This window comes from Podarcis pityusensis (assembly GCF_964106645.2).
Source record: "Podarcis pityusensis genome assembly, chromosome: 14".
Lineage (NCBI taxonomy): Eukaryota > Metazoa > Chordata > Lepidosauria > Squamata > Lacertidae > Podarcis > Podarcis pityusensis.
The window spans coordinates 14114582-14142372 of record NC_138039.1 but is presented as its reverse complement, the minus strand read 5'-3'; the positions used below and the strand labels follow the sequence as shown (position 1 = coordinate 14142372).

The window sequence follows — 27791 nt, the reverse complement described above, 5'->3', positions numbered from 1 at the left end:
GTGCAAATGTGTGGGCTTTCAAAGAAGAGACTTTTTTTTACTGAGCTAAGCTAAGCTGAAGGACATTCTCAGTCCTACTTGGAAATGTGTGGGACTTATGGGCAAGGGAGATGCAAAAGAAACTTGCATTTCCTGCTACTCTACAGTGCCACCAGATTCAAAACTGCTGTGCGATACTGTGATGAGATCAATACAGGAGATCGGTGGTGTCGCTGAGAACAAAATCTTAATTGTTTCTGGCATCATCTTTGCTTCCTAAGTCCTTTTATCTAATAAAGGCAGAAATTGACTTTTTAAAACAAATAAAGCACATTAAAAAAATAAATGATTTTCTCTATAAATCTTGTTCCTATAAACAGTAAACATGATTTTTGGACTAAAGGGATCTCAATATGCAGCCTATTTCTTTGGCATACAGTAGCAACCATTTGGTTCATTTCTATTTCTTGGTCATCTACTCCTTAATTGCAGGAATGGAACTAACTTTTTAGTGCTGAATCCATATAATTCTTGCTATCATTAGTAAGTTCTGGAGTAATAATATAATTGCCCTGGACTATCAGTCGTTGAAATTGTTCATAAGCACTGCTTCTGGTACAGGTGTTAATCTGGTCTCAGTTACCAGGGCAATAAGTTCTAGCAAATGCACTCGTAACAATACTGGGTTGTGCTTACTGTTAGCGCTACTCAGATTGGATCCCTTGAAATTAATGGACAAGACATACCATATTTTTCGTTCTATAGGATGCACATTTTCCCCTCCAAAAATTAAGGGGAAATGTGTGTGCGTCCTATAGAGCGAATGCAGGCTGCGCCGCTAAGCCCAAAGCCAGAACAGGAAGACGGAGCACTGCGGAGCGCTCCGTCTTGCTGTTCTAGCTTGGGGACGGCTGCGCGCACAGCCTCTCCAGGGAAGCGGGGTGCCTTCACCCCGCTGCCTGCAGAAGCTAGCAAGGCTGTTCCCAAGCCAGAACAGCGAGACGGAGGGCTCCGTCTCGCTGTTCTAGCTTGGGGATGGCTGCGCGCAAACCTCTGCAGGGCAGCGGGGCGCTGCGCTCCAAAGGCTTCAGGGATCTTTGAGGCTGGTGGTGGGGGAAAGCAGCGCTTCCCCCCACCGCCAGCCCCACAAGCTCTGGTGAATGTACCTTGAACGCACCTTGTTTTAGAGGGGGAGAACAAGAAAAAATAATTTTTCCCTGTTCTCCCCCTCCTATGGTCCAGTGCGTCCTATGGTCCGGTGCATCCAATGGAGCGAAAAATACGGTACTTGCACCCACCAATTTCAAGAGGTTTACTCAGAGTGAAACTTGGTTGGATTCAAACGCCAAACAGTTTTTTCCTTAAATCTTGCTTTGTTTCTGAAATAATTCTGCAACATCTGTAAGAGCCTGCATCAACTGGATTGCGCAGCCTTTGCAAAAGGAGCTGCATTGCAAAGCTTTGCAAAAATAGTGACTATGGAAAAGGTCACATCCAAATCCTGCATTTAAAGCAAATGTAAGAGTAATGACTTATCCCAAAGAATCTTGGCAACTGTAGTCTACCACTCACAGAGCCACCTTTAACAAACTACAGTTCCCAGGATTCTTTAGAGGAAGCCATGACTGTTATAGCCCTAGAAGAGTGCTTGAAATGTATGCTGTGGATGTGACCTGTGCTGCAAATTGGGAGGTCCCTGGTTTGAATGTCACCTCTGGCATAATAATAATAATAATAATAATATTCATACCCCACCCATCTGGCTGGGTTTCCCCAGCCACTCTGGTCTGCTCCCAACAGAATATTAAAAATATGATAAATACATCAAACATTAAAAACTTCCCTAAACAGGGCTGCCTTCAGATGCTTTCTAAAAATCAGATCATTGTTTATTTCCTTGACATCTGATGGGAGGGCATTCCACAGGGTGGGCGCCACTACCGAGAAGGCCCTCTGAGCTTGCTTGGTGGCCTTAGACAGGCTGCTCTCTTTCACAAGAGCAAAAACAGACCCTACTCGATCAGGCCAATAACCAGTCGAGTCCAGCATCCTATTTTCACAGTAGCCAGCTTCAGTCCCCCTGTCTACTATATGGAGTGATAATACAGACTTGCCTTACAGAGTTGTTGATGCTTGTAAGGCGCTTGTAACATTTGCATTGCAGTCCCAAATGTTAAAGTGTGTTTTAGATTAAAAAGTTGAACTAGATAATGCCATTTTCCTGCTTGGGCTCTACTCAAGCTAAAGCACTGTGTGTGTCATTTAAACAGCTGCTTTGCGGTCATGTTTTTAAATTAGCAATTTTTATTGGGGACCCGGTGCTCCCTTCCACGCATCTTCCAAACCATCCATCAGTTTCTTGTTATGCCTGTATTGGATGGCGAAACCCTAATGAGCTAATCATGGTGAAGGTTCACTCTTCCCTTCCAATTGAATTTGTATTCCAGAACAATTACTCTGTTCCCATCTGGTGTCTGCACTAGGAGAATTGCAAAATGGTACACCAGGGACTAGCATGCCCAGGATTAAACTGGATTACTTAATTGTAATTGAGCGTGGTTCGTTTTCATCAGAATGTGTATGGTTTTATTACCTCCCCATTTGGTAACCAAATTAAATGCTAATGATATGAAACTGAATTTGCTACCCTCCACCCCCCGCCAATATCCCAGCAGTTTATGGCTATTGTTTTCGCCCAGTGTATCACACCATGATGCGCTACTTTTGCTGTGCAGATGTTTACATTTGTTGTGTTCTACGGCCCTATCCTAAATTAATTTTGGAATTGGTAATTTGCAAATAATGGCTGCTCACTGTTACAGGGTGGATTCAAACTATTTTCCAAAACAGTTTTGTCCCACGGTAGATGTTGGATAGCTTAGTTGGCAAACTCTTAATCTTAGGGTGGTGGTCTCGAGCCCCACATTGGGCAAAAGATTCCTGCATTGCAGACAGTTGGACTTGATGGCCCTTGTGGTCCCTTCCAACTCTACAATTCTACAATTCTAGAGATTTATTCCCACTTTCCCTGGTTCACAATGCAGTGAAATTTATAAAGAAGTAAAAACATAGTTTGCAAATCATTGAGAGTTGCACAATTTGCTGCACTTGCTGATCTCATTTCGGTTCATGATCTGCACAAGTATTACACCTCTTCTTGTTATCATGTTCTCTCTCTCTCTCTCTCTCTCTCTCTCTGTTTGTGTGTGTGTGTGTGTGTGTGTGTGTGTTTGTGTGTGTAACACATTCATGGCATAGAAAAGGTTCCATGTTTCATTCTAGGCATCTCCAGGTAGGGACAGGAAAAACCTCCTGTCTGAAAGTTTGGAGAGCCATTGCCAACTTAGCATTGGCCATACGAAGCTAGAGGAACCCAATGGTATAGAGCAGCTTCCTATTTGTCTGTGATAAATGGGACTTGGTAGCAAGGTAGAAAGACACCATCTTGACTGCAAGTCAAGTGAAGCAGGAGTTTGAGGACTGGGGCATTCCAAACATTGCTTGTGTGACTTTTCTGTTCTACAGACATCTTTTGCCATGCTGTAGTTCAGGGGTTGGGAACCTCAAGCCAGGGAGTCAAAAGTGCCCCTCCCAGCCTCTTTTGTTTGGTCCTCGGGATTCTCCCCAGGTCATGATCCGTCCAGATCAGCTCGGGTGAATCTGCTTTGAAATGAGAGTTGTTCAGATTCCTCCCCCATCCCTACCCTGGGGTAAGCCACAGTGAATTCAACAGGGCTCATTTCTCACGTTTATGCTATAAACTGATTTGAGGTTTTTCTTAATAATATAAAGCAGTATAGAAAGGAAATGAATAATAATAATAATGTAGCATCAATTTATTTTTGATGGGTTTCTTAAATATTGATGCTTTTTTGTAGTGCGCTGACACTAGAAGACGAAAAACGAATGCTAGCCTCTTTGATAAATGGATTTTTGAGAATGGTGAGTATCTGCTGGGCTGGTCAGTGTTTTAATCTGCATTTTAATTGTGCTTTTAACTGGCTGCTAGTTTTTGGCTTTGGCAGTGTGTGTGTGTGCTTACAAGAAAGCACAGTATATCTGATGTAATGTGTAGTTTGGCCCGTAGCTTTTAATTATGACACCTAAATTAAACCTTCCATGGCCAGATGCAGTATACCTCAGGATGCTAGAAGATGCACAGCAGGACTTGCCTTTGTAATTATGCTTGTGAATTTCACAGCAGCATCTGGCTTTACACTGGGGGGCGGGGGAGGCGTGCTGAGTGACATAGACCTCTTGCTCTGATCCAGTAGGGCTGCTGTTTTGCCCCCATTGCATCAGAGAGTTGTGTGTTCCTAAAGGTTCTGTCAAAGGAAGTGAAAGAAAAAAAGATGTGATCTGAACCACATTGCTTGGTAAATACTGCATGAAAGAGTTAGCGCTGCACTGCAGCAAATGAGATGGAAAGAATGGGTAACTGAATGCCAGAATCCTGTATAAGAAATGACTTTGTGAATCTTTTAAATCCAGGTTTCATTTGGCCGTGACTTCGAACAGCAGCTGAGTTTTTATGTTGAAGCCAGATCAATGTTTTGCAATTTGGAACCTGTTCTCGTCCAGCTGATTCATGTGAGCATACTTTCTTAAGTTGAAATAGGACTTCGGGAGCTGTGTGAGCTATTTTTTCCTGCTGCATTCCGTCATTCCTTGCATTTCATTACAGAGCAAGGTCAATTTTGTTGGCATTTTAACAGCAGAGAATTTGCATTCATACATCATGTTTTATATTGATATTTGGCATGTTGCTGGTGAATTCATTCTGCAAATTGAAAAGCACAAAGTCGTGTGAGCTGATAGCTCATTAGTGGGGAATATTCTGAATTACCTCTTCATTTTCAGTGTTCCTCTTTCCTGCTTTCATGTAGGAAAAACAGTATTTGAAATATACTTTTCCTCAGTCTAAACTGATTGCTCCTGGGCACTAAACTAGCACAGCAACTAGTTTTGAATTTTTAAAGGTGGCATTCTTATCCCTAAGTCATGGGTGGAGGACTTCAATTTCAGGGGCCAAAAACACACTCCCCCAGCCATTTTTTCTAACCCTTGTAACTCTTCCCAGCTCACACCTCTTCTCCCCAGGCAACATTCCTTCACTGGCCCTGCTTTGCTCTGGAAGTGTTTTCACCTGAATGGAATGTACCCTTGAACTCAGGCAAATTTTGGTTATCTTCATGTGGGGTTTTGGTCTTGTTTTTGCACATAGTATGCACTTCATTATAGCTGTATGCTCTTTCATTTTCCCTGAAGCTTGTATTTCTTATTAGTTAAACAGGAATATTTGTTATTTATTTAGTTCCATTCACTTCTGCTGGAGAAATCCTTGAATTGTTGAGTTGCAGAGTTACTTCTGTAGGTAACATAATCTTTTCAAAACAGAGTGTGAACCAGCTGGCGATGGAAACGCGAAAAGTGATGAAAGGGAATCATTCCAGAAAAACGGCTGCATTTGTCAGGGTAGGTGTGAAAACTGAAGGAATTCTTCATCCTTATTTTTTCTGCATGAACTATGGTCTGTTTTGGCCAGAGCGCTAAACCATGGTTTAGCACCGGGGGGGGGGGGGGCTGGTTGTACTTATGCTCCCACTATTTCTGAGTACACTTTAGTCATTTTAAGTGGGGGTGATGGGATTTGGCATCCAGCAATACCTGGAGGGTACGATTCCCCAAACCTCTGATTTAAGACATGTTCAGAATAGTCTTTGAAAACTTTTCTTACCTTTTTTTAAAAGGCTTGCGTTGCCTTCTGCTTCATCACAATTCCATCTTTGACAAGCATATTTTCTCGTCTCAATCTGTACCTGCACTCTGGACAGATTGCTTTGGCAAACCAGTGCCTTTCGCAAGGTAAGCCTCATGATCTTTCTTCATTTGTAAAACAAGTTATTATTTTAGGAAGCAGTCTTCCTAGCTACAGTGGGAACACATGAGGATTGCTAAAATTTTGAATGTTCTGTTGGGAAGGAGCTGGAGCCTTTGCTTGTTATGGCTCCTTTGCACAGAACAGATATGCTTTGGAGAAGGGCCATAGCATCCCCCTTCATTGCAGAAGGTCCCAGGTTCAGTCCCCTGGAATCTCAGGTACGGCTGGGACTGTCCCCCATCTGAAACCCTGGCAGTTGCCAGTCAGTCTAGACTCTAGAACAATACTGAGCTGGTTGCACCAATGGTCTGATTTAGTATAAGGCAGTTTCCTATGTTCCCGTGTTCCATGCTAAGGGAAAGTATTCAGCTAGTAAAAAAAAGAAATCCAGAGTGTAGGCACGGCACGATAAGAGCTTGGAATCCTGAGATCTAAAGAATGTGCACATTTTACTTAAAAATGCTACTGAACCTATGATTAAATAACACTACTCAGAGCCTGGATTTTGCTTTTAGGCAAGACATAAAACAAGCAGAGCATACAAACGTGTGACATGTTTTAAGAATTCTAGCATTATTTTTGGCAAGTGGTAGGGACGTTAATGCTGACATGCTAATTTGCTTAACAATGAGACTGTTTTTGTTCCTTCAGAACAAAACCTTCCTCTGCCTGTAAAAAAAAAAAAAGAGAAAAGTCTTTAACTGCTACATGTTTAGTCCCATAAAACATTTCAACCTTTCTTTTCCAAGAGGAGTTCGTTTTGGTGGAAGCTCTTCCTTTGTGCTAGATGTATTTGGTACAACGTCTTCAGGCTTTAGAAACAATGCATAACTGATGCCTTGGATTCAGTCCAAACACCCCTTCAGGTGTCAGTGTCATGGTTTATGCAGCAAAAGTTATATCACAAGGAATCTCTATAAATGCATTTTGAGTGGAGAGCAATACAGCCTGGTTTTGGGAGGATTCTCGAAAAGGCAAGAGTGTGTGACACTCTTCTTCCAGTAGAACGAGGCTTCTTCTTGTTGCTGTTTTTACAGTTGAGAAGATGATGTCCGGAACATCTGCCCTCTGGGCTGTTTTTCCTGTTGTAGGGTTGTGATGGTTGAAAGATGTAAAGGGTTAGTCCTTTCTCAGAATGAGCTTACAACATGGTGTAGGGAAGGGCTGTAGCTCAGTGGGTAGTTTGCATGCCAGAGCCCTCAGATTCAGTCCCCAGCATCTCTTGGTGTGGTTGGGCAAGACTCTTCTTAGAAATTCTAGAGAGCCACAGCTCAATGTGCAGACAGTGCTGAACTAGGTAGTGTTAGAATTCCTGCTCCATGATTGCAGTCATGGGATTTTTGTCTATCACCTGATGGTGTATTGACTGAGTGGGAAGTGACAGAGACAGGATGTTTATGTTGCTGTGTTCCGTGAAGTGGGACAATTGTCCTTTGTTCCTTTTCCTCTTTGCTGTCTGATGCTAGAGAGAGAGGGAGCCATGTTGCAGTCCTCTGTGTGTGTTTGTATGTAAATAAAGTAGATTAGCCAAAATGCTGAGTTGCTGAGGTCTGTCGCGCAAGATGCGCAAACTCTGCGGATCCCTAAGTGTGCCGGTGTCAGTTGCCATCGGTTGCTGTGATGTTCGGGCTGAAGAAAGCTTATGAAGCTCCCAAACGATCAACCAGGAGGGAGGGAACATTCCATTCTGGCATGTGTCTCTGCCAGGGTCCTACTTGAGTGTAGGCTGAACTCCTGACAGGTAGACCATTGGTGTGACTTGGAATAAGTCTGCAGCCTATGTTACTATATCAGGGATGGGGATCTCCTCCTGTCCTACAACTCCCATCAGCCCTAACCAGCGTGGTCAGGGGTCAGCGTGGATGGGAGCTGTAGTCTTAGCAACATCAGGAAGGCCACAGATTCCCCATCTCTGTCCTAGATTCATAGACTTTACGCTGTGTGTTGCTCCCACTCAGTGTAGGCATTGTGTTCGATGGACCTTTGGCTTAAACAGGTGAAACACAGACCTCCCTCCCTCAGCTCTGGTGTGACAGGCCGGCTGCACGAGGCTTCCTCTCCCTCAGCTGCTATCTGGGGGCAGCCATTCCAGCAGAGTTACTTCGGTGGAAGAGATAGCAAACAAGACTCATTTCATCGGCTTTGCTGGAGGTGCAGCTCTGCCAGGCCTCTCCTGCCAGCTGGTCATTATGGGAACAACTGTTTAGAAATTGAGTTTGAATTTTATTTCCTTCTTCCCTCCCTGCTCCTTTCCGCTTGTGCATTGGGGTTTTTTTTACGTTTGCAGGAAGGTATTGTCTTGTTCTGATTGTACATGACATCCTGGGAGCCTTTTTGGCTGAGGAGCAGGGTAAATAAGCTCTAAATAAACGCGGAATAATAAAACAGGGCAAGGCAGCTTCATAATAAGTTATTTGGTCGTTCATGTGACTAGCGAAGAGCCAGTTACATATGTTTGCCATTTTGATCATTACCTGTGTTTTCTAAGGCAGGATAGACTTGTAGGATTGTATGTTTATGACAGTTTGACCATAGGTTGTTTTGGGGGTGCGGGGAGTGGAGCATAGAAGAATCTGTGCATGTATGACATGTTCTTTCTGATCGGCATGGCTTCAGACATGTGCAAGTTCAAGCAAGTTAAATCTTGACCCTTTCCGGAGATGACAAAAGTTGCCAGAATTGCACATGTGCTAGTAAGTTCCAGCTGTAAATGCAAACATGCTGACATCAGATGCTGACTAAGGCTTTCACCGCAAGGCTACTGGTTTTTATTTCTTTGTTTAGGCGTGATGCTGTGTGCCTCATTGGGGATTTAGAGCAAAGCTGACTGTTCCATCCGAGCAAGTTGCGAAAACAATAGAGCTGCAAAGTCAGTGCAGTGCACTTTCTGTTTGTTTGGCTTGTTTGTAGACAAACCAAGCAGAGACCACAGTGTGAAGTCATTTTCCATTCCTCTGCTGTGGTTATTAACTCATTCGCTATTGTTTCACCCCACTGGATAATTAGTGGGTGCATTTGCTTGTTCAAAGTAAGGAACATAGGAAGCTGCTTGAGTCAGACCAATGTCCCATCTAGCTTGGTATTGTCTACACTGACTGGCAGCTGCTCTCCAGGGTTTGGAGTAGGCGTCCGTCTCAGCCTTTCCTGGAGATGCTGGGGATTGAACCTGGGACCTTCGGTATCCAAGGCAGATGCCCTAGCACTGAGCTGTAGCCCTTCCCTGTTCTAACCGGCCTTTTCCCAAAGGCTTCAATGGATGCCTGAAATTCTACTGAAGGTACACCTTGGCTTGTGTGTGGAATTGCCACCCACTTCATTAAAAAAAGAATTCAGGGTCTTGAAATTGGATTGGAAGTCTGAAGTGTGCCCGCTGCTTCTGTGGGTGTTACCTCCTCCCATTTGCCTTACTGTCTCCTTTCACTCCCAGTGTCAACGCTGGTCCTAGATGCTGTTGCACATGGTACTAAAAATCTTCCACACTTTAAATTTTTGTGGGTCTGCAGTTAGTTTTTTGCTAACTAGATTAACACACGAGACGGTTACTCTAAAAATATTATGCAAGTACTTCCAGTCGTCATTGACTGATGCTTTGACTTTATTTATCGTGTGTGTGTGTGAGAAAACTGGCCCTATATTTCAACAGAGTATTTGCTTTTCTAGGCAGTCCTTGCCAGCCAGTTGAATGCAAACTGTATCATAGCTAAAAAGTTGGATTCTTCAGTACTGGGTACAGCAATTTGTCCTAAAGTCATATGACAAAGCAGCCTTGCTAAAAGTTAAGTGGGCTGTGGACTAGGCAGTGTCTGGATGGAAGGGATCTATGGAAAAGAAAGCTACCTACTGGCTTGGAAGATTTTAGCTGCAAATGGGACTCAATTGAACTTTGACTGGAGAAAACGTGCGTAGGATCACACTATATATACATGACCCTGCACACTGAACTGGATCTCTTTGTGCAGTGGCTCCCGAACTGTTTCCCCCTCAAGCCACTTGATTTTGCTGGTGGTTCTTGGTGGACCCCTTAATGACCCCTTCTGTCTGCTACAGCAGTTGTAAAGCACTGTGCTAGATGCTGTGTGATTTTATTGCTTTTATTTCCTATATTGTATTTTATTGCATTATAATTTGCATTTTGTAAAATTCAGGTTACAATATAATACAATACAAGAAATAAAAGAAGCATCAGCAATGCAATTAAAAATCAATGTGAATATTTAGTGCGGACATTCCTGAATGGATCTTGCGGATCACTGTGGTCCACGAACCACAGTTTTGGAGTCCCTGACTTAGTGTAACTTTGCAGAGTAATGATAAATCCTCACCAGACATGTTTCCTGTCATAGGTAATGTGCTGGGCCAAGCTAGCAATCTCTCTGAGGGCAAAATGAGCAGAGATTTGTTAATTCTACTTCTCTTTATAGCATTCACTTGAGGCACGTGATTGTGAAACAGTGTAGGTTTGTCCTAACATAATGCTTTTCTGAGCTGTTAAAACTTTGCTTGGCTCGAAGCATAATATGCCACATGGCCAGAGGTATCCAACTAACTTGGATGACTAATTTCACCGAGGGACAGATAAAAATGGAAATTGGGGTGGGATTTGTTTTGCTCAACTGCGCTGACCGAATCTGGATTCAGAGTTCAAAAGTGCACAGAGCTATAGCTGATCTAATATTTCTAGCTGCCCCCACCCTTATCTGATAGCACAGCAAGATGAAATATTTGTGTTTCTGCTGGCCTACTTTTCTGGGCCATCCGGAAATGAGGACGAAGAATCCTCAATCCTGATGTTTTTCATCATCTTGTTATATTTGCTGCTTTAGTACTGCATATTTTCCAATTCCAAGAAAAGGGGGCATTAGCAGAAACTGCAACGGCCTCTTCTTCTCCCCCACCCCAGATTTGATTAGATCCTTCAATCTAGTCTCTGACCCATTTGGAACTGAATGGCTTTCATTGCACTTGTGGATAGCTGTGGTTTGATCTTGGCTTGTTCTCTCTAAAGTTAAAAGAAAACCATAGTTGCTGCAGTTCAGACATACCGAGAAACTGTGGTTCATTTTAAAAGCAGAAGCTGAGACTTCTGATTTCCTCCTTGAGGCTATGAAAAAGGAAGGGGGAGTGCATGGGCCCAGGGCTATTTATGCCTTGTCCACACATTGGGAAACCATGATTTCCTAATTATGTATCACCTAGCCCAATGTTTCTCAAACTTGAGTCTCCAGCTGTTGTTGGACTACAATTCCCATCATCCTTAGCTATCAAGACCAGTGGTCAGGGATGGTGGGAGTTGTAGTCCAACAACGTCTGGAGACCCAAGTTTGAGAAACACTAACCTAGCTTACTTCTCTCTAATCTACCTGATAGGGCTATTTTGAGGATAAAATGGGGGGGGGGCGGGGAGCTGTGCACACCACTCTGAACTTTTTTAGGAAACATGGTATGATCACAAATACCTTATAGCCTCCAGAATTGCCCCAGAAGCTGGTTTTAAAAAGGGTCTTATGCAAAAGAGGCAGTGTGGTGCAGTGGTTAGAGTGTTGGAGTAGGACCTGGGAGACCAGAGTTTGAATCCTCACTCCACCATTAAGCTCACAGGGTGACCTTGTGGGCCAGTCACTGCCTCTCAGCCTAACCTACCTCACAGGGTTGTAGGGATTAAATGGGAGGGACGGGACTTGAGCTCCGTGAAGAAAAAGGTGGGATATAAATGCAATAAAGGAGAACAGGAAAAATCCTCTGAGCCCATGTGGAGCCTTCCAAGAGCAGACGTGTAGCAGGCCTTTGGGAAACCCTGCCTTTGCAAGGAAACATTCGAGGCGTGATTTCCCCTGCAGCCAGGCACAGTTGGGCCCCGTTAGAACAGGGCATTAATTTTTCTTGTCTGAAGGTCACACGCGGAAATAGCGCAGGCCTCCATGGAAGGATTTATAGCCCAGTGGTCAGCCAGAACGAAGGAAGATCCACTGCTTGCCGGGGAAGAATGGGAAATTTAGCGGAGCGTAAAGTAGCTTGCATACGGTGCAGTGCACAAGCTATTAATTGAGGCCTAGGAAAGCATCATCGGCAATTTATTGCCGCGAATGCTCACCTCCCCACCCCCATCAAACGCAGTGCCAGCTCGCCTTAGGAAAGGGGGGCTTAATGGACAGCCTATATAAGGAGCTGCGTATTTCAAATTTATCTCGCCATATTTCAAGGTTAGGTAAAGGAACTATATTTGCAAGGAGCCGCTTTAAGCAGACTGTAAATGACGCTGGGTTTAAATTAGTAGCTTTCCCTCAAAAGGTGGGCTGTGGAGGCAGAGTTACCCGGCCGCCGTCATCCCCTCCCTTCGCTTTCCACCAGCTTCTCCTTTGTGTGTTTTCATGTTGTCGTAAAGACGGTCGTCTGTCAAAAAAATAAAAATAAAAGACAGGCAGCCAGTTCCTTCGTGGTTCTGCAGATACTGACAATATCCTAAGAAGGGTGCTAAGTAGCGCTGCCTGGTGAGATGTGTGAGCAAATCCAACTAGCAATTCAGAGTGCTGATTTTGACCTTCCGACTGGGGAAGAAGTGTGGTGCAGTGGTTAGAGTGGCAGGCTAGGACATGAGAGGCTGGGGTTCAAATCCCCACTCAGCCATGAAGTTCACTTCGAGTGACCTTGGACCAGTCTCCAACCTACCTCACAGGGTGGGGATTAAACGAGGAGCTGGAGAACCATGTCTGCCACCTTGGAACTCCTTGGAGAAAAAAGCGGGAGAAAAAGGCAGTAAATGAATGGAGGAACGAGAGTTGAAATCCAGCCACATCTTACATACTGTACGCCATTTTGAGTACTGGGAAAACCAGCCTTTAAATATACATTAAATGCCTTCCTAGCCAAGCATGTTGCCTCAGGATATGCCTCTCTGTGTCATGGTTGGTAGTTCAGAGCGATGGCTCTTCAAGTCTGTTTCTGACTGATTCCCTCAGGAGGCGGAAGTAATTGCGGCTGTGTTCAAGCTTTGTTCTGGCTGCCGCCTCTCTGCTAAGGTGACAATTCAGCTGACCTGGGGTTGAATTCTCGCTGTCGCCCTGTGAGCACGGAGGAGAATTTGGCCATGCAGCGCAGGCAGGTGGTTAAATGGTCGGCTTCATGGGAAGGTGAACGCCAGTCCACTTTCCTTAGGGACTCGAAGCAAATTGCCTTGACCCAAACCTACGAGTGCAACTGCGAGTAGTCCTGGGTGGCTTGGCTGTGTAAGACAAGTGTCATGGTTCTCTTGTTGGTGACAGGGCTTTCTTATGATGAAAGGACAGTTGCACAGAAAGCAAATTGCTGTGAGAGAGAGGGAGGGAGAGGGTTTTCCCCCCCTGCCCATAAAGTAATGTTGCTGAGTGTTAAGTGGATTGGCTCCTTTCCCCGCTGGGTTTTTCCTCCCTACAGTTTGCATCGGGATCAGTGTAAACAGAAACCCATCTTTTCTGGAGTAAGGACCACCAGCTAAGCCATTTTCCGGTGGGCTGCATCCAACTAAGGTCTACTCTGACCCATTGAAAGCAATGAACTTACGTTAGCCATGTTCTTTCATTTTAGAGGTAGCGTTGAATACAACCTTGTGACTAATTTAGGCATATTACTTTCAGTGGGTCTCCTCTGAGTAGCACTAAGTTGGATACAACCCTGCATTTTCTTTAGCCCCAAGAAGACTCAAAAAGCAATTTATTTGAATTAAAGCTGAGAGTTCCTGGCTGAAGCAGTTCCTTTTTGCTCTTCTCTGCCCTCCCCAAAAGCAGGGAATAGTTGTCTGGGCATTTCTCTATGTGACTTAATAGGACACGAAGGACAGCTATGTTTCTATGTTAAAAGGCATAACAATTGACTGAATATTTTTTGCATTGCTGGTGATATTTTGAGACTTTCTCTCTCTCTGTTTGTGTGTGTGTTCCTTGAGGAAGTATCATTATTTAAATGTCTGTGAATATGTTTGGAATATAAATAAGATTGTTTGCTCACAAGATGTAGGTTGACTGCACTTTACAGTGTTGGCGAATTTCAGCTTTCTTGTTTTTCTGTATGCCTTTCCAATGTGTGGTGTTCAATAAAAATATATCCTAGGCTATGATCTCTCGCTTGAGGACGTATGACAATATACTCACAAGTCTGCTTGTTTTAGCCTTCAAAAGACTAATCACCTTGTATTACTTGTATGATGCAGACCTTTTAATGCATTTATTCTGATGTCGGTGTCTGGGTTTGATTTTTTTGGTGGGGGCTGGGGAGTTTGCTACCTTTTTTTTTAAGTGTTGGGGTTTTGTTTTTTACCCAGGCTGGGATAGACTTAAGCAGGCAAACTAGTGAAAGCTAAATTAAGAAAAGATCTGGAGATTCATCCCATGTAATTTGAAGTAACTTTAGAAAGCCAAGAGTATTCTTGTTCGTGGAACTGGATACTTATGCTATTCAGATTATTTCTTTTCTGGTGACAAAATGTCATATACAGAGTCATTGAGCATGTGTGTTTTGTAACACCAGAGCAATGGCAGATGTGATTGCATTCCATAGACTTCCTTATCTTAGTAGCCCATGGGAAAAGTAATACCACTGTTGTTGTGTAAAGCTAAATGCGCAAATTAACCTGTCTTTAAGAACCAGTATTTTGGAGGGGGTATAACTGAGTTGGAATCCTGAACACTCCTTTTAGGAGATCGTGGATCCCTGAAACATTCTGTTGCAAGTGCTGCTTGTTGAATAATTGCAGGTTGCTGGATAGTGCAGCAGAGATTTGAGCCCATGTGATTGTGTGTAGGTCTACTTAAAATCACAGGCCTGTCAATAAATCTATGTTCTGCTTGCTCATAAAGCAGTGGCTGTGATTTCTTTGCAGCGGATGCCTTTTTCAAAGCGGCAATAAGCCTTGTCCCCGAGGTGCCAAAGACGATCAACATAGATGGGAAGATGCGGTCCTCCGAAATGTTCCTCCTGGAATTCCTCTGCAATTTCTTTTCCACTCTGTTGATCATTCCTGTAAGTAGCCAGCATGAGCCACTCAATCTTTAGGGCGGAAATGCTTCTTCTTCTAACCCGCTGTTATACTATCAGGGCAGCTTATGTAGCTAGGCAAGACAAAAACAATTGGGGGTTTCTAAAATAAAATAAAATAAAATAACAAGACACATAAGGGCTGTGTAAAATCATTAGGAAAATCAAATGGGGGGGGGGACAAATTAATTTTCTTTTTTTAAAAAAAAAAAAAGTTCTTTCTGGCACCAAAATGACATTAAGGCAGACCATTGGTGAATTTGGATGCTGCCACTAAAAAGGCCTTTACCCAGTCACCTGGTGGGTGGAAAGACTAGTCAATGGCTACTAGTCAAGGTGGGTGTATATTATCTTCCAGTATTGCAGTATGCTGGAGAGCAACAATGGGAGAGGGCTGTTGCTTTTGCGTTTTCCTAAGGCATTTTGTTGAAGCAGAATACTGGGCTAGGTAGGCCCTTTGGTTTCATCCAGCTGGGCTCATCTGATGGTCCTTAAACCCTTTAAGAGCATATGAACAGCTAAAAACTGTTCAGGCCATCTCCAGCATCCTATTCTCAAAATGGCCAACCTAATGCCTCTTGGAAACTCTGCAAGCAGGACATGATTGCAGCCGCACCCTCCCCACTTGCTGCTCTCAGAAACGAGGCTCTTTAAAAACATTTGTGCTTTGGGTTTTTTCAAAGGCTCAAATTGGGAAGAGCCAGGAGTGAGCCATGTGGATTTCATGAAGGCTTTCTGCCTTTCCCAGCGTTTTCTCCATTATTTTTGAGCTCCTTAGAAACAGGAGGTAAACCTCAGTCTGCATAGTGCAGGTAGGGGCTCTCACATGACTTGATGCTCTTCCACGAAAACAAAGTTAAACAAAACAACAACATGCCAGCATGCTGCTAAACTGCTTGAAATCGGTTGGGTTAAGGTGAGCGCTTCTAAGCCTCTCTTCAGTCTCCCTTCAACTGCTTACGACAGTGCTTGGTTAACCATGGCTGAACCAGCACAAAATCCCTCGAAGCAGGATGTTATGTTGCTGCTGGTGGTTGAAGTGTTGTTTGGGGGACAGGAATGTTGAATCAACCTGTTTGATTATACTGGGTCTTACTTAAGTGTGTGTGTGTGTGTGTGTGTGTGTGTGTGTGTGTGTTTCCGTAGGACCATCCCGAGCAAGGCGTGTTGTTTCTTGTGCGAGGGCTGCTGAACGTCATCCAGGACTATACCTGGGAAGATAACGGTGATGATAAAGTCCGGATTTATACAAATGTTGTGCATCTTCTCTCAGCAATGAGTCAGGAGACTTACATCTACCATGTAGACAAAGGTAAGAGAGGGAGGCTTTGATGCTGGGAGCCCCAGAATTTCATTAGGAGGCTCCTGCAAGCCACAGTACCAAATGCTGACTCGCTTGTGTGAACAATAATGCAGCTGCCTTCGACTGAGTCAGCCCATTGGTCCATCCCCCCCAGTATTATCTACTCTAGTGCCCTTCCCCTGAAGTTTTGGACTACAATTCCCATCAGCCCTAGCCATCTTAGCCAATGATTCAGGGTTTACTCCTGATTGGTACTTCAGAGTCGGGGGCTTTCTTAGCTCTGCTACTTCCAATGCTCTTAAAAGGAGATGCCTGGGATTGAAGCGAAGATCTTCTGTGAGCAAAGCATGTGCAGAATCTTTTGCATTTAAGACTAGGTATCTGAAACTCTGGAGAGCCATTGCCAATCAGTGGAGACAGTGCTGGGCTCTGCATGGTCTGGCTCCACATAAGGCAGTTTCCTGTTAATTTAGAGCCACACAGGCTGAGATCTTACTTCATACCACAATAGCTGAGTGGTAGAGCATCTGCTTGGAATGCAAAGGGCCCCAGGTTCAATCCCTGGCATCTCCAGGTACGGCTGGGAAGGACTCCCTTCCTGAAATCCTGGAGAGCTGCTGCCAGTCAGTGTCTGCAATACTGAGATGAGCCAGTGGTCTGACTCAGTGCAATGCTGGTTCCTGTGTCCCTGTGCTCTACCACTAACCCTATGCACAAAGATTGAATTGTTTCTGAATATGGCAGGTTTAAATACATGGAGGAAGCAGGTGATTGGAACTGCAGTCCCAACAACCTCTGGAGGGCCGTAGGTCCCCCATTCCGGCTTTAAACAGCGGCTTCAGGGGGAAAAGGAAAGCTTCAAGGAGACAGATTTGGTGCTAGCAAGGGTGTTCTGTTAGGAGCTGACAGACTTAATGGACAAGCAAAGGCGATTGAATGGAGTTGCTTGACAGCAGAAGATATAAAGGCAGTTGAAGGTTCCAGAGGTGGATCGGTTAAGATCACTGTTGCTGATATATCAGGGGAATAAGGGGGGAAAGACTGTGGAGAATTTTAAAAAGGTAAACACGAGGAGTTAGTCTGGATGCAGAGATGATGGGATTGCCAATGAAGGAGTGGAGTGTTGCTTGGTCTGATGGAAGAGGTGAGCTCTTTCAGCATAAAAGTTACGTGACTGGCATGCAACCGTAGTCAAGATGAGACCTGATCAGGGTATGGAATGGAGTTGGAGTGGAGGAGGCAGAGAAGAAAGGGCCTGGTTTACAGTGCTGTACAAGCAGAAGTGCCTTGGCCTGACGCCAGACTGATAAATGGAGGGCAAAGGGGTAAATGAAGTCACAGGTGAGGCCAGGGCTCTGGCCCTGCCCTGCCTTGCTAGTGGTGGATAGATTGCCTTTAAACTTGGGCAGTTAACAGAAAGGTGGCCTGGAGACAAAGAGAAGCCACTGACACCTGTTGGATCCGGCCTCTGCCCTGAGTCGTATAAATGAGGTTGCTTGTTTCAGGACTTCAAGTCCTCTCTGCATCCATCTTATACTGCCACCTCCCCCTGCTCCATCTTTTTGTTTGGTGGGGCTGCAAAAAGAGAAGAGTCAGGATTCTGTTATGGGGTTGTTTTGTTTTGTTATGGTACAATAGATTTGTATTTAAAAATGTGTTTTAAGTTGTTTGGAGACCTTCAGGTTACAAGGGACTAAGAAGTCTAATAGTAATGATGATAATTATAATAATAATTATTCTGGAGAAGACAGTAAGGGGCAAAGAGAGAAGAGAGGAGTCATTATTTCCAAAGAGTAAAAAGTGAAAGCTTTCCATTTCTTTTTTGTATCTTTCAACTGTGTGTGTGCGCAGGGGAAAGGCACAGTTCAATGCTGAAGTCACAGTGCAGGTCAAGGGATCAACAGCCTTCTATAATTAAGCACAGTGACCTGTCAGGCAATTAGTAGCCAGCCTGAGGGAAGGGGTAGTAAAAGCTTGGAAATAGGTAGGAGAGTGAAAGGCAGAAAGAGGCATATATTTATTTAGAGGATTTAATAAACTGCTTGATCCAAGAAGCTCTCCAAGCCGTATACAAAAAAATTGGAGCTAAAACCCACTGTCTAATTAAAAACAAATATACGTAGAGCCACTATCATTAGAGACAAAGATAAAATTAATAAAACTTCTAAAATGGATCTAGGTAACTCAGTTTCTATATCTGGGTAGACTTGCTGAAACGAAAAGGCTTTCAGTGGGCAGCTGAAACAGTACAGTGAGGGCACCTGCTTAATGTCAGTAGGCAGGGAGTTCCACAGACACTGGTAGTGCAACATCCCTTATTAAAACTGATCTCAACACCAAGAAAATTTAGCTTACAATTTTATTTTGGATCGGATAGTATCACGTTTGAAGTTTCTAAGGGTAACTTGCGTCTTATGCAGGGGTTCGGTTCTTGGGGTCCACATATAAACACAAAATCAGCCTCTGCCAATCTGGTGCCCTCCTGTTTTGGACTACAACTCCCATCAGCCTGAGCATGATGCTGTGCTGTCTGGGGCTGATGGGAGTTGTAGTCCAAAACAGGAGGGCACCAGATTGGCAGAGGCTGATGATATAAAATATTCTGAGCTCCTTGGAAGAAAGGTGACATGAAAATAGAAAGAAGATCCACTCTGGGTCATGTTTTCAGCCTCAGTTTGGTGCTTGTTTTTCTCTTTTAGCACAGCTTGATAAATCCTTTTCGGTTACTAAGCAAGTATTGAGTGTGCAATTGGATTATGATCCTGCACAAAGAGCCTAAATACTTAATCCACACGTTGCAAACCTTATTTGTGCAAAACCTGGGATTAAGCGCTGCTTTGCATCAGTAACTCTTGAGCGCTTGGTTCAAAGAACTTCATGTATTCCTAACTTTAATAATAATATCTTACTAGTGCAGGCATGCTCAAGCTCTTTAATCTCATGACATTTCCCTAAGAGAGAGAGAAAAAGAAAGAAAGAGAAGGCTTCTGCCCTGCTTTCTCTCTTGCCATGGCAGTGGATGAAGTAGTTCTTTAAAAATACACAGCTTACTTGCAGATAGCTTAAATGAAGTGTGGGTAAGGCCACTGGAGTAATCTGCAAATGCTGGAAGACTTCTGTCTTGATTGTGTAGCAGATTCCAATATTTCTGTAAAATCAAATACCTGAAAGTGGCATTCGGAATTACCTTAACCCGGGTTGGCAGCGTTGTGGCTACTCCTGTTATGGGTGTGGAACCTTTTTCAGCCAAAGGGCCATGTTCCCTTTTGGGGCCATGTACTAGTGGTGGGCGGAGTCAGAGGCAGAAGTAGGCAAAGTGTACAATAGGCTAGTTTTTGCACACACCCCTCTGTGTCATCCATCCAATCAGAGTTCAAGGATGCATTCAAGTCAGGCAAAGTCAGGAAAAACAGTCTGGATACAAAGCAGGGCCCATGAGTTGGGAGAGAACCAGGAGCAAGATAGGTCTTTGAGGGCCACATTGGGCCCCTGAGTCTGAGGTTCTCCCCACTGGCCCTGAGCTGTTTTTAATGTTCCCTGTCATAGTAATAGTATATGCATGGATGTGGTATTTTATGAGATTGTTATATAAATGCTTCTGGTTTTTTTAAGCTGTTTTTGTTGTGATTGTATGTGTGTGTTTACTTCTTTTTAAATATTGTTGCTTTTTCCTATGTTTTTCTCCTATGTTTTTCCTATGTTTTTAGCTGTTTTATTTATAAGCTGCCTTGAGTCAGGGAAAAAGGTGGGGCTGGGGAAACTCAGCCAGATGGGCGGGGTATAAATAATAATAATAATAATAAATAATAATAATAATAATAATAATAATAATTATTATTTTATAACAATAATAATCTTTTATAAACTGGTTTGAAAACCTCTTGAGATTTTATAAAGCTGAATGTAAGTACAGTGGTACCTCGGGTTACATACGCTTCAGGTTACATATGCTTCAGGTTACAGACTCCGCTAACCCAGAAATAGTACCTCAGGTTAAGAACTTTGCTTCAGAATGAGAACAGAAATCTTGTTCCGGTGGCGCGGCGGCAGCAGGAGGCCCCATTAGCTAAAGTGGTGTTTCAGGTTAAGAACAGACCTCCAGAACGAATTAAGTTCTTAACCCGAGGTACCACTGTATTCTAAATAAATAGATGGATGCTGTCACAGGGGAGGTGATGTATAGAAAGCCCCGGGAGACAGAGAATCACTTCCATTTTTTTAGTTTTTCTTCATTTCTCTGGCACACCCACTTGGTGTTTACATTGCAATTTTTTAAGTGTCATGGGACTGCTCTATTATTCTCTGTTTAGATCGTGTTTTGACGTGGTTGATTTTAAGCTGCAGCTTCTGAAAGTTTTGCTTTCTCTCCCTGATAATGTGTTAATAATGTTTAGCTTGCTTTGTTAGTCCCTGTTGAAGGGTAATTTTATTGATTTTTGTTTTTCTGATTTTTATATCTTGTATACTGCTTTGAACACTAGTCATGGGGTGTACATATTTCAGAGAAAACTATTTTAAGAAGCTTCACATTCTTGGACACCGTTCTGGCATAATTTTAAATATTTGTGTAAGTGAAATAAAAAATGGTCTTGGGGATGTTACGTTCTTTGAAAACAAATTACTGAATGTACCATAAAGTCAACGGTGATCAATGTTCTATTTTGAAAGAAAAGACTAAAGTGAGAGAAAGCGTTCTTGTTTTGAAAATCAAAGAGCATCCTGTAAGAACAGCAACTTTTCCATATTTTTGAAAGGAAACTTTAGAGGCTTTAATCAGTCCGAATAATTAGACAAACTTGGCTCATTAGTGTATTTCCCAGCAGAAACAGAATTTTCAGATGAGTCTTCTTAGAACTTTAGTACAATCTGCTGAGGGTATTTGCATTTTGTATGCATGAAATCTGCCCCCCCCTTTTTTTTGGTTTCCAACAGTCAAAACAAATTAAGACTTGTCATTAGGAATTTTCATCCAAAAGTTACAGAACAGATCCAACAGTGTACACTAGGTCATGCCTACATGGATGTTCTGAATGCACATCCAACTTTGTAGTTCACTATGTGCCAAGATGCTCAGACTCTACTTTGCCCATAGCTTACTCTACAGATGGAGTAATTTCAAGCTCAGGTGTATGCACTGGCTCTGCCCTCTGGGAATGGGTGGTATCCAGCTAAGCCCTACTGAGAGTTCTTGCATTGCAGGGAGTTGGATGAGATGACGCTTGGGGTCCCTCCCAACTCTACAATTCTATGACCAACTGAAATTAAGGAATTAATGGGTCTCCTCTGAGTGGGACTAGCATTGGATACAACCCATTGTTACTTGGAAAACTGAATGGCAGACAGAATTGCTCTGAGATGTTTTTGTATTGCTTTGTAACACTTTCATGTTGTTGTGCACTGCCCTGATGTTTTGCAAGAGGGCGGTCCATAAATATTTTAATAAAAGTAAGTATTCTTACTTTATATATAGAGAGAGAGCATTTAGGCCCCTTGCTTCAGCCCAAATGGCTCCCAGAGTGCCTTACATACAATCAATTAAAATGAGACAGTACGTGCCTGCAGGTTTACAATCTTGAACACACACACACACACACACACACACACACACGACAAGGAACGGAGGGAAGAGGAAGAAAATAAAACACAGGCACCAATAAATGTTTACTTTTTTGTCTTCTGTCAGACGTTCTTGAATACCCATGTCCCTGTTTTTATTCCTAAACCTGTTTTCTCAGTTGAATCCAATGATACCCTGTATGGTGGAGATACCAAGTTCCTGGCAGAAACCAACAAGCTGTGTGAAACCTTGATAGCCCAGATCCTGGAGCATCTCAAGAACCTTGGGAAGGATGAGGTTGGTGTAAACTAGTTTCTTCTTCTGGGACACCCGTCTAGACTAGCCTTCCCCAACCTGGTGCCCATGCAGATTTTGTGGGACTACAGTACCCATCATCAATGCTGGCCGGAGCAGATTAGAGCTGTAGACCAAAACACCTGGAGGACGCCAGCTTGGGGGAACTTGGTTTACATATCAAATATTTGCACAAACACTTTAGGTAGTTTGCTTCCAGCGTTGTGTTGGGCTTGAAATCTGCTCCTAAGCTGCTGGCCACTGTTCCTCAGTTTTACTCTCCTTCCTTTCCTTCTGAACATATCTTGCTTACACCATTATTATGGTCACACCATTTCCTGCTGAGGTTTGGTCTCATGGTGTCAGGTTTCCCTCTGCAGGGGTGGAGGGCCCATTAAGCTGGTATGCCCTTAGGGATTGGACTCCGGGAGATTTTGTGGTGGACAGAGCTCTTGATTCTGCTGAGGTCTTAGTCTCGCTGAAAATCAGTGAGTTTTGGTGGGCTATCCACACAATCACTCCAGTGCCTTCTCCAGCCTGGAGGAGCCCACGTTGTTCCTTGGTATTCTAGGGAGCTGCAGACTATAACACAGGCTGGACGATGGCCAGAGTATGAGTGGCGCAAAAGGCAAGGACGACTGCTTAGGTCTCTGTGATGACATTGACGCTGCTGTTGTTGTCACCAGTCTGATTGAAGTGTCCAGTGTACCATCTGGTCTAGGTCTGTGGGACGAGGGTCAGCTTTTGAGGCTTGAGTACGTGGACAAGGTGTTTGCAGTAAGTCAACTGGCCATGAGTCAACCAGCCATGTATTCCTTTGGCCCTGACTCATCCTGGCTAATTTGAGCAGGCTGAGGAGAGGGTGGGTGAGTCCTGGGTATAGAAAATGCATCCTTGTATGAGAGTGTGATGCTTGCCAACCTTAAAAGAGGTGACAGTCTGTTGGTTCCTGGGGGAAAACCCCACCCCACCCAGGATCCCAAGATAAGTGACAAATAACCCCTTTAGGGGTGAGGTGCTCAAGAGGGTGGTAGCAACTCTCCAGGCACTCTTGGAGAAAGATTATCTAGGCCAAATCCACTTTGGTTTTAGGCCTGGCTTTGGAACAGAATCGGCCTTGGGTGCCCTTATGAATGGCATTTAGTGTGAAAGAGGCAGGCATATGGTGGTGGTGCATCTTTGTTAAATCTCCTTGAGCTCTCACTGGCTTCTGATACCATTGACCATGGCATCCTTCTGAAAGTTACCATCTGGTCCCCAGTATGGTTTGACATGTCTATGATGCTGTTGGGAGAGTTCATTTGAGGTATAGGTACACTGATTATTCCCAGCTCTGAATCAGAAGTGGCTGTGCCAGTGTCTGGAAGCAATGGTGGGCTGGATGAGATCCAACAAGCTTATTATACTGTTTTAGATCCCAACAAGATGCAGGCTCTGTAGGTGGGTGGCTTTCAGGCCTGTTCTGGATGGGATCTAGTTTGTAGTCTGCAGTTTTAACTGTTTTTGTCATTAGAAGCTGAGGTGTCTACAGTGGCAAAAAGTGTATTTTATCAGCTTTGGCTTGTGTGCCAGCTCTGGCCGTTGCTAGACAGAGCATTAGCCAGGCCACAGTAATCTGTTCATTGGCAACGTTGAGACCGAACTACTGCAATGCACCCTATGACCTCATAAAGCATATAAGTGCTGTATAACAACATCTCTCATTGCCCACTCATTGGGAGTGTGGAGAGAGCAGTTGCTTGACTTCAGCAGGGCTAATGTTCCTGTAGAATGAGGTAGCTGTAGAAGCATGATGTTCAACTGTAGCAACATCTTCTTGGGAGAGCCTTTCCCTATGTTACATTCAACATAACTCTTTCTTGCTGGGTTGTATGTGTGCACGCATGAGCGAATAGTCCTGGTAGCAGCGTTTAGGCAGCGTTTTAATTTCTTTCCCTTGCTTGCTTCAGCAGTAATTCACACCGGGTAACAGTTAAGGCTGGGTGAATTGAGAGAGGGCTCTGGTGAAGTATAAAATGCATTAATTAATGTGGCAGGTCAGCCACAATGGCTCAGCAGCTTCCAACTATTCTTCAGCTGATTTGATTCCTTGGGGCGATGGCTGGCAGCTCTGCCTCTAAAAGGGGGGAGGGGAGGGCAAGCGGCTCTTGCTCTTCCCAAGTTGAACAGAAAGTGCATCCCGACAAAGGGGATGATCAAAAGAGCATTCAGCCTACTACACAGGGGTAATGCTGGCATTGCTATGGAACACCTCTAGGGCTTGGCAGCTGCCCTAGAGAATCCCTGATGTGGTGCTTTTATGAAGCATCTTCAGGGTAAACATATATGAGCATATGAAACTCCCTTCTACTGAGGTTAGATCGTTGGCTTATCTAGCTCAGCATTGTCTTACTATGGCTCTCTACGTGTCTGGATGAGATCTCTTCCAGCTTTCCTACTTGAGATTCTTTGGAATGGGATTGAACTAGGGACAGTCTGCATGTGCAAGTCAGTGTTTATGTGACACTGCCTTTGTTTTTGCTGTTTTGTAATGTGTTCTAACAGTGTTGCGTGCAATACTGCAGAATGACACTGTTGTTTCCAAGAGAGTTTAAAAATTTAAAGTAGGCAGAAGACGTGAAGGGAGGGGCTGATAAGGGAACAAAAGGGGTTGCTCAGCCGTAGGTTAATGTGCCTGTCAGTCAAGTGCTTTTATTGCAGCTTCAGCCTAAGGGAAATGCAATCCCCTTTAGAAACAAAAGATGACATATGGATGATAAAAATAAAAAATAGTATTATCTCCATCATTACATCTGTTGATCTCAAAACAAGGCAAAAGGCTTGACATTTGTTGGTTGAATGTCTGTAATCAAACAAGAAAAAGTCTTTTGTCAATTTTAATACTGATTTATTATAGCACAAACATTTGTGGACTAGAGTCCACTTCATCAGATGCATGATGTGGCATTGTCAGTAGGTAGATATGAATCAATAGGTGCAGGCTAAAAAAACTAAAAATGGGCCCATATGACAGTGAAATGCAAAATCTGCAGCTCGACATTCCACCAGTTGATTCTCTCCCCTCCCTTGCAACCCTGTGTATGATCTTGCAAGCTACATGTCTGTCTGCTAAAAGAATTCTGTGTTTTAAAATGTTGTAGACTTTAAAGCGGCAGAGCCAGCTGGCCCTCAACCTCTTCAATAGCATCTTGGCCCACGGAGACCTGAGAAACAACAAACTCAACCAGCTCGCTGTTAACTTGTGGAACCTGGCTCAGAGGCACGGCTATGCAGACACAAAAATCACGGTAAGGCAGATTTTGAGGCTGGGCAGGGGGTGACCTTTGTATTCAAACAACAGAGTTTTGCAGCATCTTAAAAGACTTAACAGATTTATTGTAGCATCAATATTTATGGGCTGGAATCCACTTCATCAGATGCAAGAAGTTGGCAGCTATAAAATAAATAGCTACAGAGAGGAAAAATGGGACCAAATGGCAATGAAGGGAAAGGGTCAGCTTGCTTTGTTTTGTTTCCGTCTGTAGAAGACTTGGTTTAGCAGAATTGTCTCTTTCGACATTGTCTAATAATTTAAACTTTTCGAATTAGGGTATCCAAGCTTCCCTGTTTTAATCGGAATAATGGTTCATGCCTGACTCCGCTGGATCCTGAAACCCAGTTTGCCACCCTACTTAAAAGCAGAGCTGCATAGCAAGAAGACACCTCATGTCAACCTTTCACTCACTTTCCCCATAAAACTGGAGCTCAGGGTCAGCCAGTGAACTTGACTGGCAGCAGATTTGAAACAGACATAGGAGAAGATGCACAACACATAATTAGTCATGTGATTCATTGTCAAAAGATGTGTTGATGCTCACAGACCTGGATGTCTTGATAGGGTAACATAATATACCCCTCAGTCACGACTAGTCATGGCTGCTATATGAATTATCCATTTTCAGAGGGCTATTGACTTCAAGCCTTGCTTGTTGCCTTTGAGGATGCACCTGGTTGGTCATAGGATGATGGACTAGATGGACCTTAATTCAGAAAATCATTGCTAAATAACTTTTGCATGGCTTGATTTTCTTTTGCAACTTCTTCTTTCCTTCCCCCAAAGTCAGACTCACCACTGAGTACGCAACCAAAAGAACAGCTGGGCTGTTCTATTTCACTCGATGCTCATCAGGAAAACATAGGGAGAATGCTGCTAGCTGCATTTACCCAGAATAAGCCATGCTGTTCACTAGGAAGTGAAGCTGCCTACGTTAGACCTGGAAAATGGGTATTTTTGTGGCATTGTAAACCCGGGGCTGTGTGTTCCATGCACTTTTAAGTGCCCCAAATTAATTTTTACAAAATCGAAGCTGTGCTCCCAAGGTAACTCAGATTGACCGATGGCCCATAGCCCAGTGGCAGAGCTTATGCATTTTTCATGGCAAATGTTCCAGGTTCAACGCTGCTACTTCCAGTTAATGGGCCTTGGTTTCAGCAAGGGAGACAGACAGAGACCCCCTTCTGCAATTGGGGCCAGTAAGCTGCTGCAGGTCAGAGCAGGCTCAAGTCATTATGAGGCAGCTTCTTTCTCTGTGATTTACATAACAGACACACCTTAAGCAAGTTTTCACGATTGCCTGCCCTTTGATTTTGGTTGTGCTCAGGGGTCAGGATGCTCTGCAGGGCATTTCAGCCCTGCTCCCAACTAACACTGGGCGATATATCAATATATCTCGCCCAGGACCAGTATGTGAGGGTAGACTGCGATGATAACTTCACTCAGCATCATTGCTCTTGAGTCCCTCTGCCGCCCAGCATGTTGAGGGAGAAATAAACTAGTCAGGAGCTGGAGGCAGAGGGACTCAAGTGGCAGCGGATTCACCAGCGATATACCACTGGTGAAACTGCAGTCGCACTCTGCCCCTGAATTGGCAACTGCCACCAGTTCGCAGGAGCCAGTGGCAGGATGGGGGTCCCATTAAAATGCTCCTCCTACCCCAGCTGCGAGAGCCCTGACCCTGTTGCTGCTTGCATGAGTAGGAGCGGGATCGGGGCTGCTCAGCTGGGAAGAGCAAAGCCAGCCCTTCTCTGCTGAGAGAGCCAGGACCCCACTCCTGCTTGCACTTGAGTAGGAGCAGGATCGGGTCTGCAGCCGTGCTTGGCTACCGCCTGCCTGCCTTCATCTAGGAGGGTGTGCTGTGCCTTTCCTCCCAGAAAGATGGAGCCCACCTTCCTGGTGCAAGGCAGCCAGGCAAGGCAACCCCCAGAGGAAAGAGGCAGTGCACCTGCATGGGCGAAGGCTTAAGGCAGTCAAATCCACAAAGCCCAACAGGCTCTGTGCACTTGGCTACTGGTCTGTCTTTGGGAAGTGGGGGGCGAAAGTGGAAGGTAGCTTGCTTGCCCCCCACACCAGTGAAGGTGGAGGCAGCCTGGCCAAGGAGCCCCAAGATCCTTGCTGCTCAAGCGCGAGTGGCAGGGACACCAGGGCTGCCTCTGCTGGGGGCAGGAGCTTTCCGCCCCCAGCAGCCTAGCCAAGGAGCCCCAAGTCACCTGGTGGTCACACGTGAGTGGAAGGGGACTCGGGGCTCACTCAGCTGGGGGCAGGAGCCTTTACACCAGGCATAGGCAAACTCAGTCCTCCAGATGTTTTTGGGACTACAACTCCCATCATCCCTGACCACTGGCCCTGTTAGCTAGGGATGATGGGAGTTGTAGTCCCAAAACATCTGGAGGGCTGAATTTGCCTACACCTGCTTTGCACACATCCCCAGATGAGCAGCAGGCTGGGGCCAGCT

The 27791-nt window shown here is 44.3% G+C and overlaps 1 protein-coding gene across 4 annotated transcripts in view; it reads left to right on the top strand.

Moving 5' to 3' along the window:
- Nucleotides 1–27791, top strand: part of VPS35L (VPS35 endosomal protein sorting factor like) — an 80392-nt gene that overhangs the window by 51700 nt on the left and 901 nt on the right. For all 4 annotated transcript variants that reach the window (XM_080980983.1, XM_080980980.1, XM_080980982.1 and 1 more), the window contains exons 23-30: nt 3858–3921; nt 4471–4569; nt 5377–5454; nt 5730–5844; nt 14712–14851; nt 16013–16178; nt 21905–22023; nt 25161–25307. In XM_080980983.1, the coding sequence (XP_080837109.1) occupies nt 3858–3921; nt 4471–4569; nt 5377–5454; nt 5730–5844; nt 14712–14851; nt 16013–16178; nt 21905–22023; nt 25161–25307 (928 nt within the window). The remainder of the gene's footprint in view (nt 1–3857; nt 3922–4470; nt 4570–5376; nt 5455–5729; nt 5845–14711; nt 14852–16012; nt 16179–21904; nt 22024–25160; nt 25308–27791) is intronic.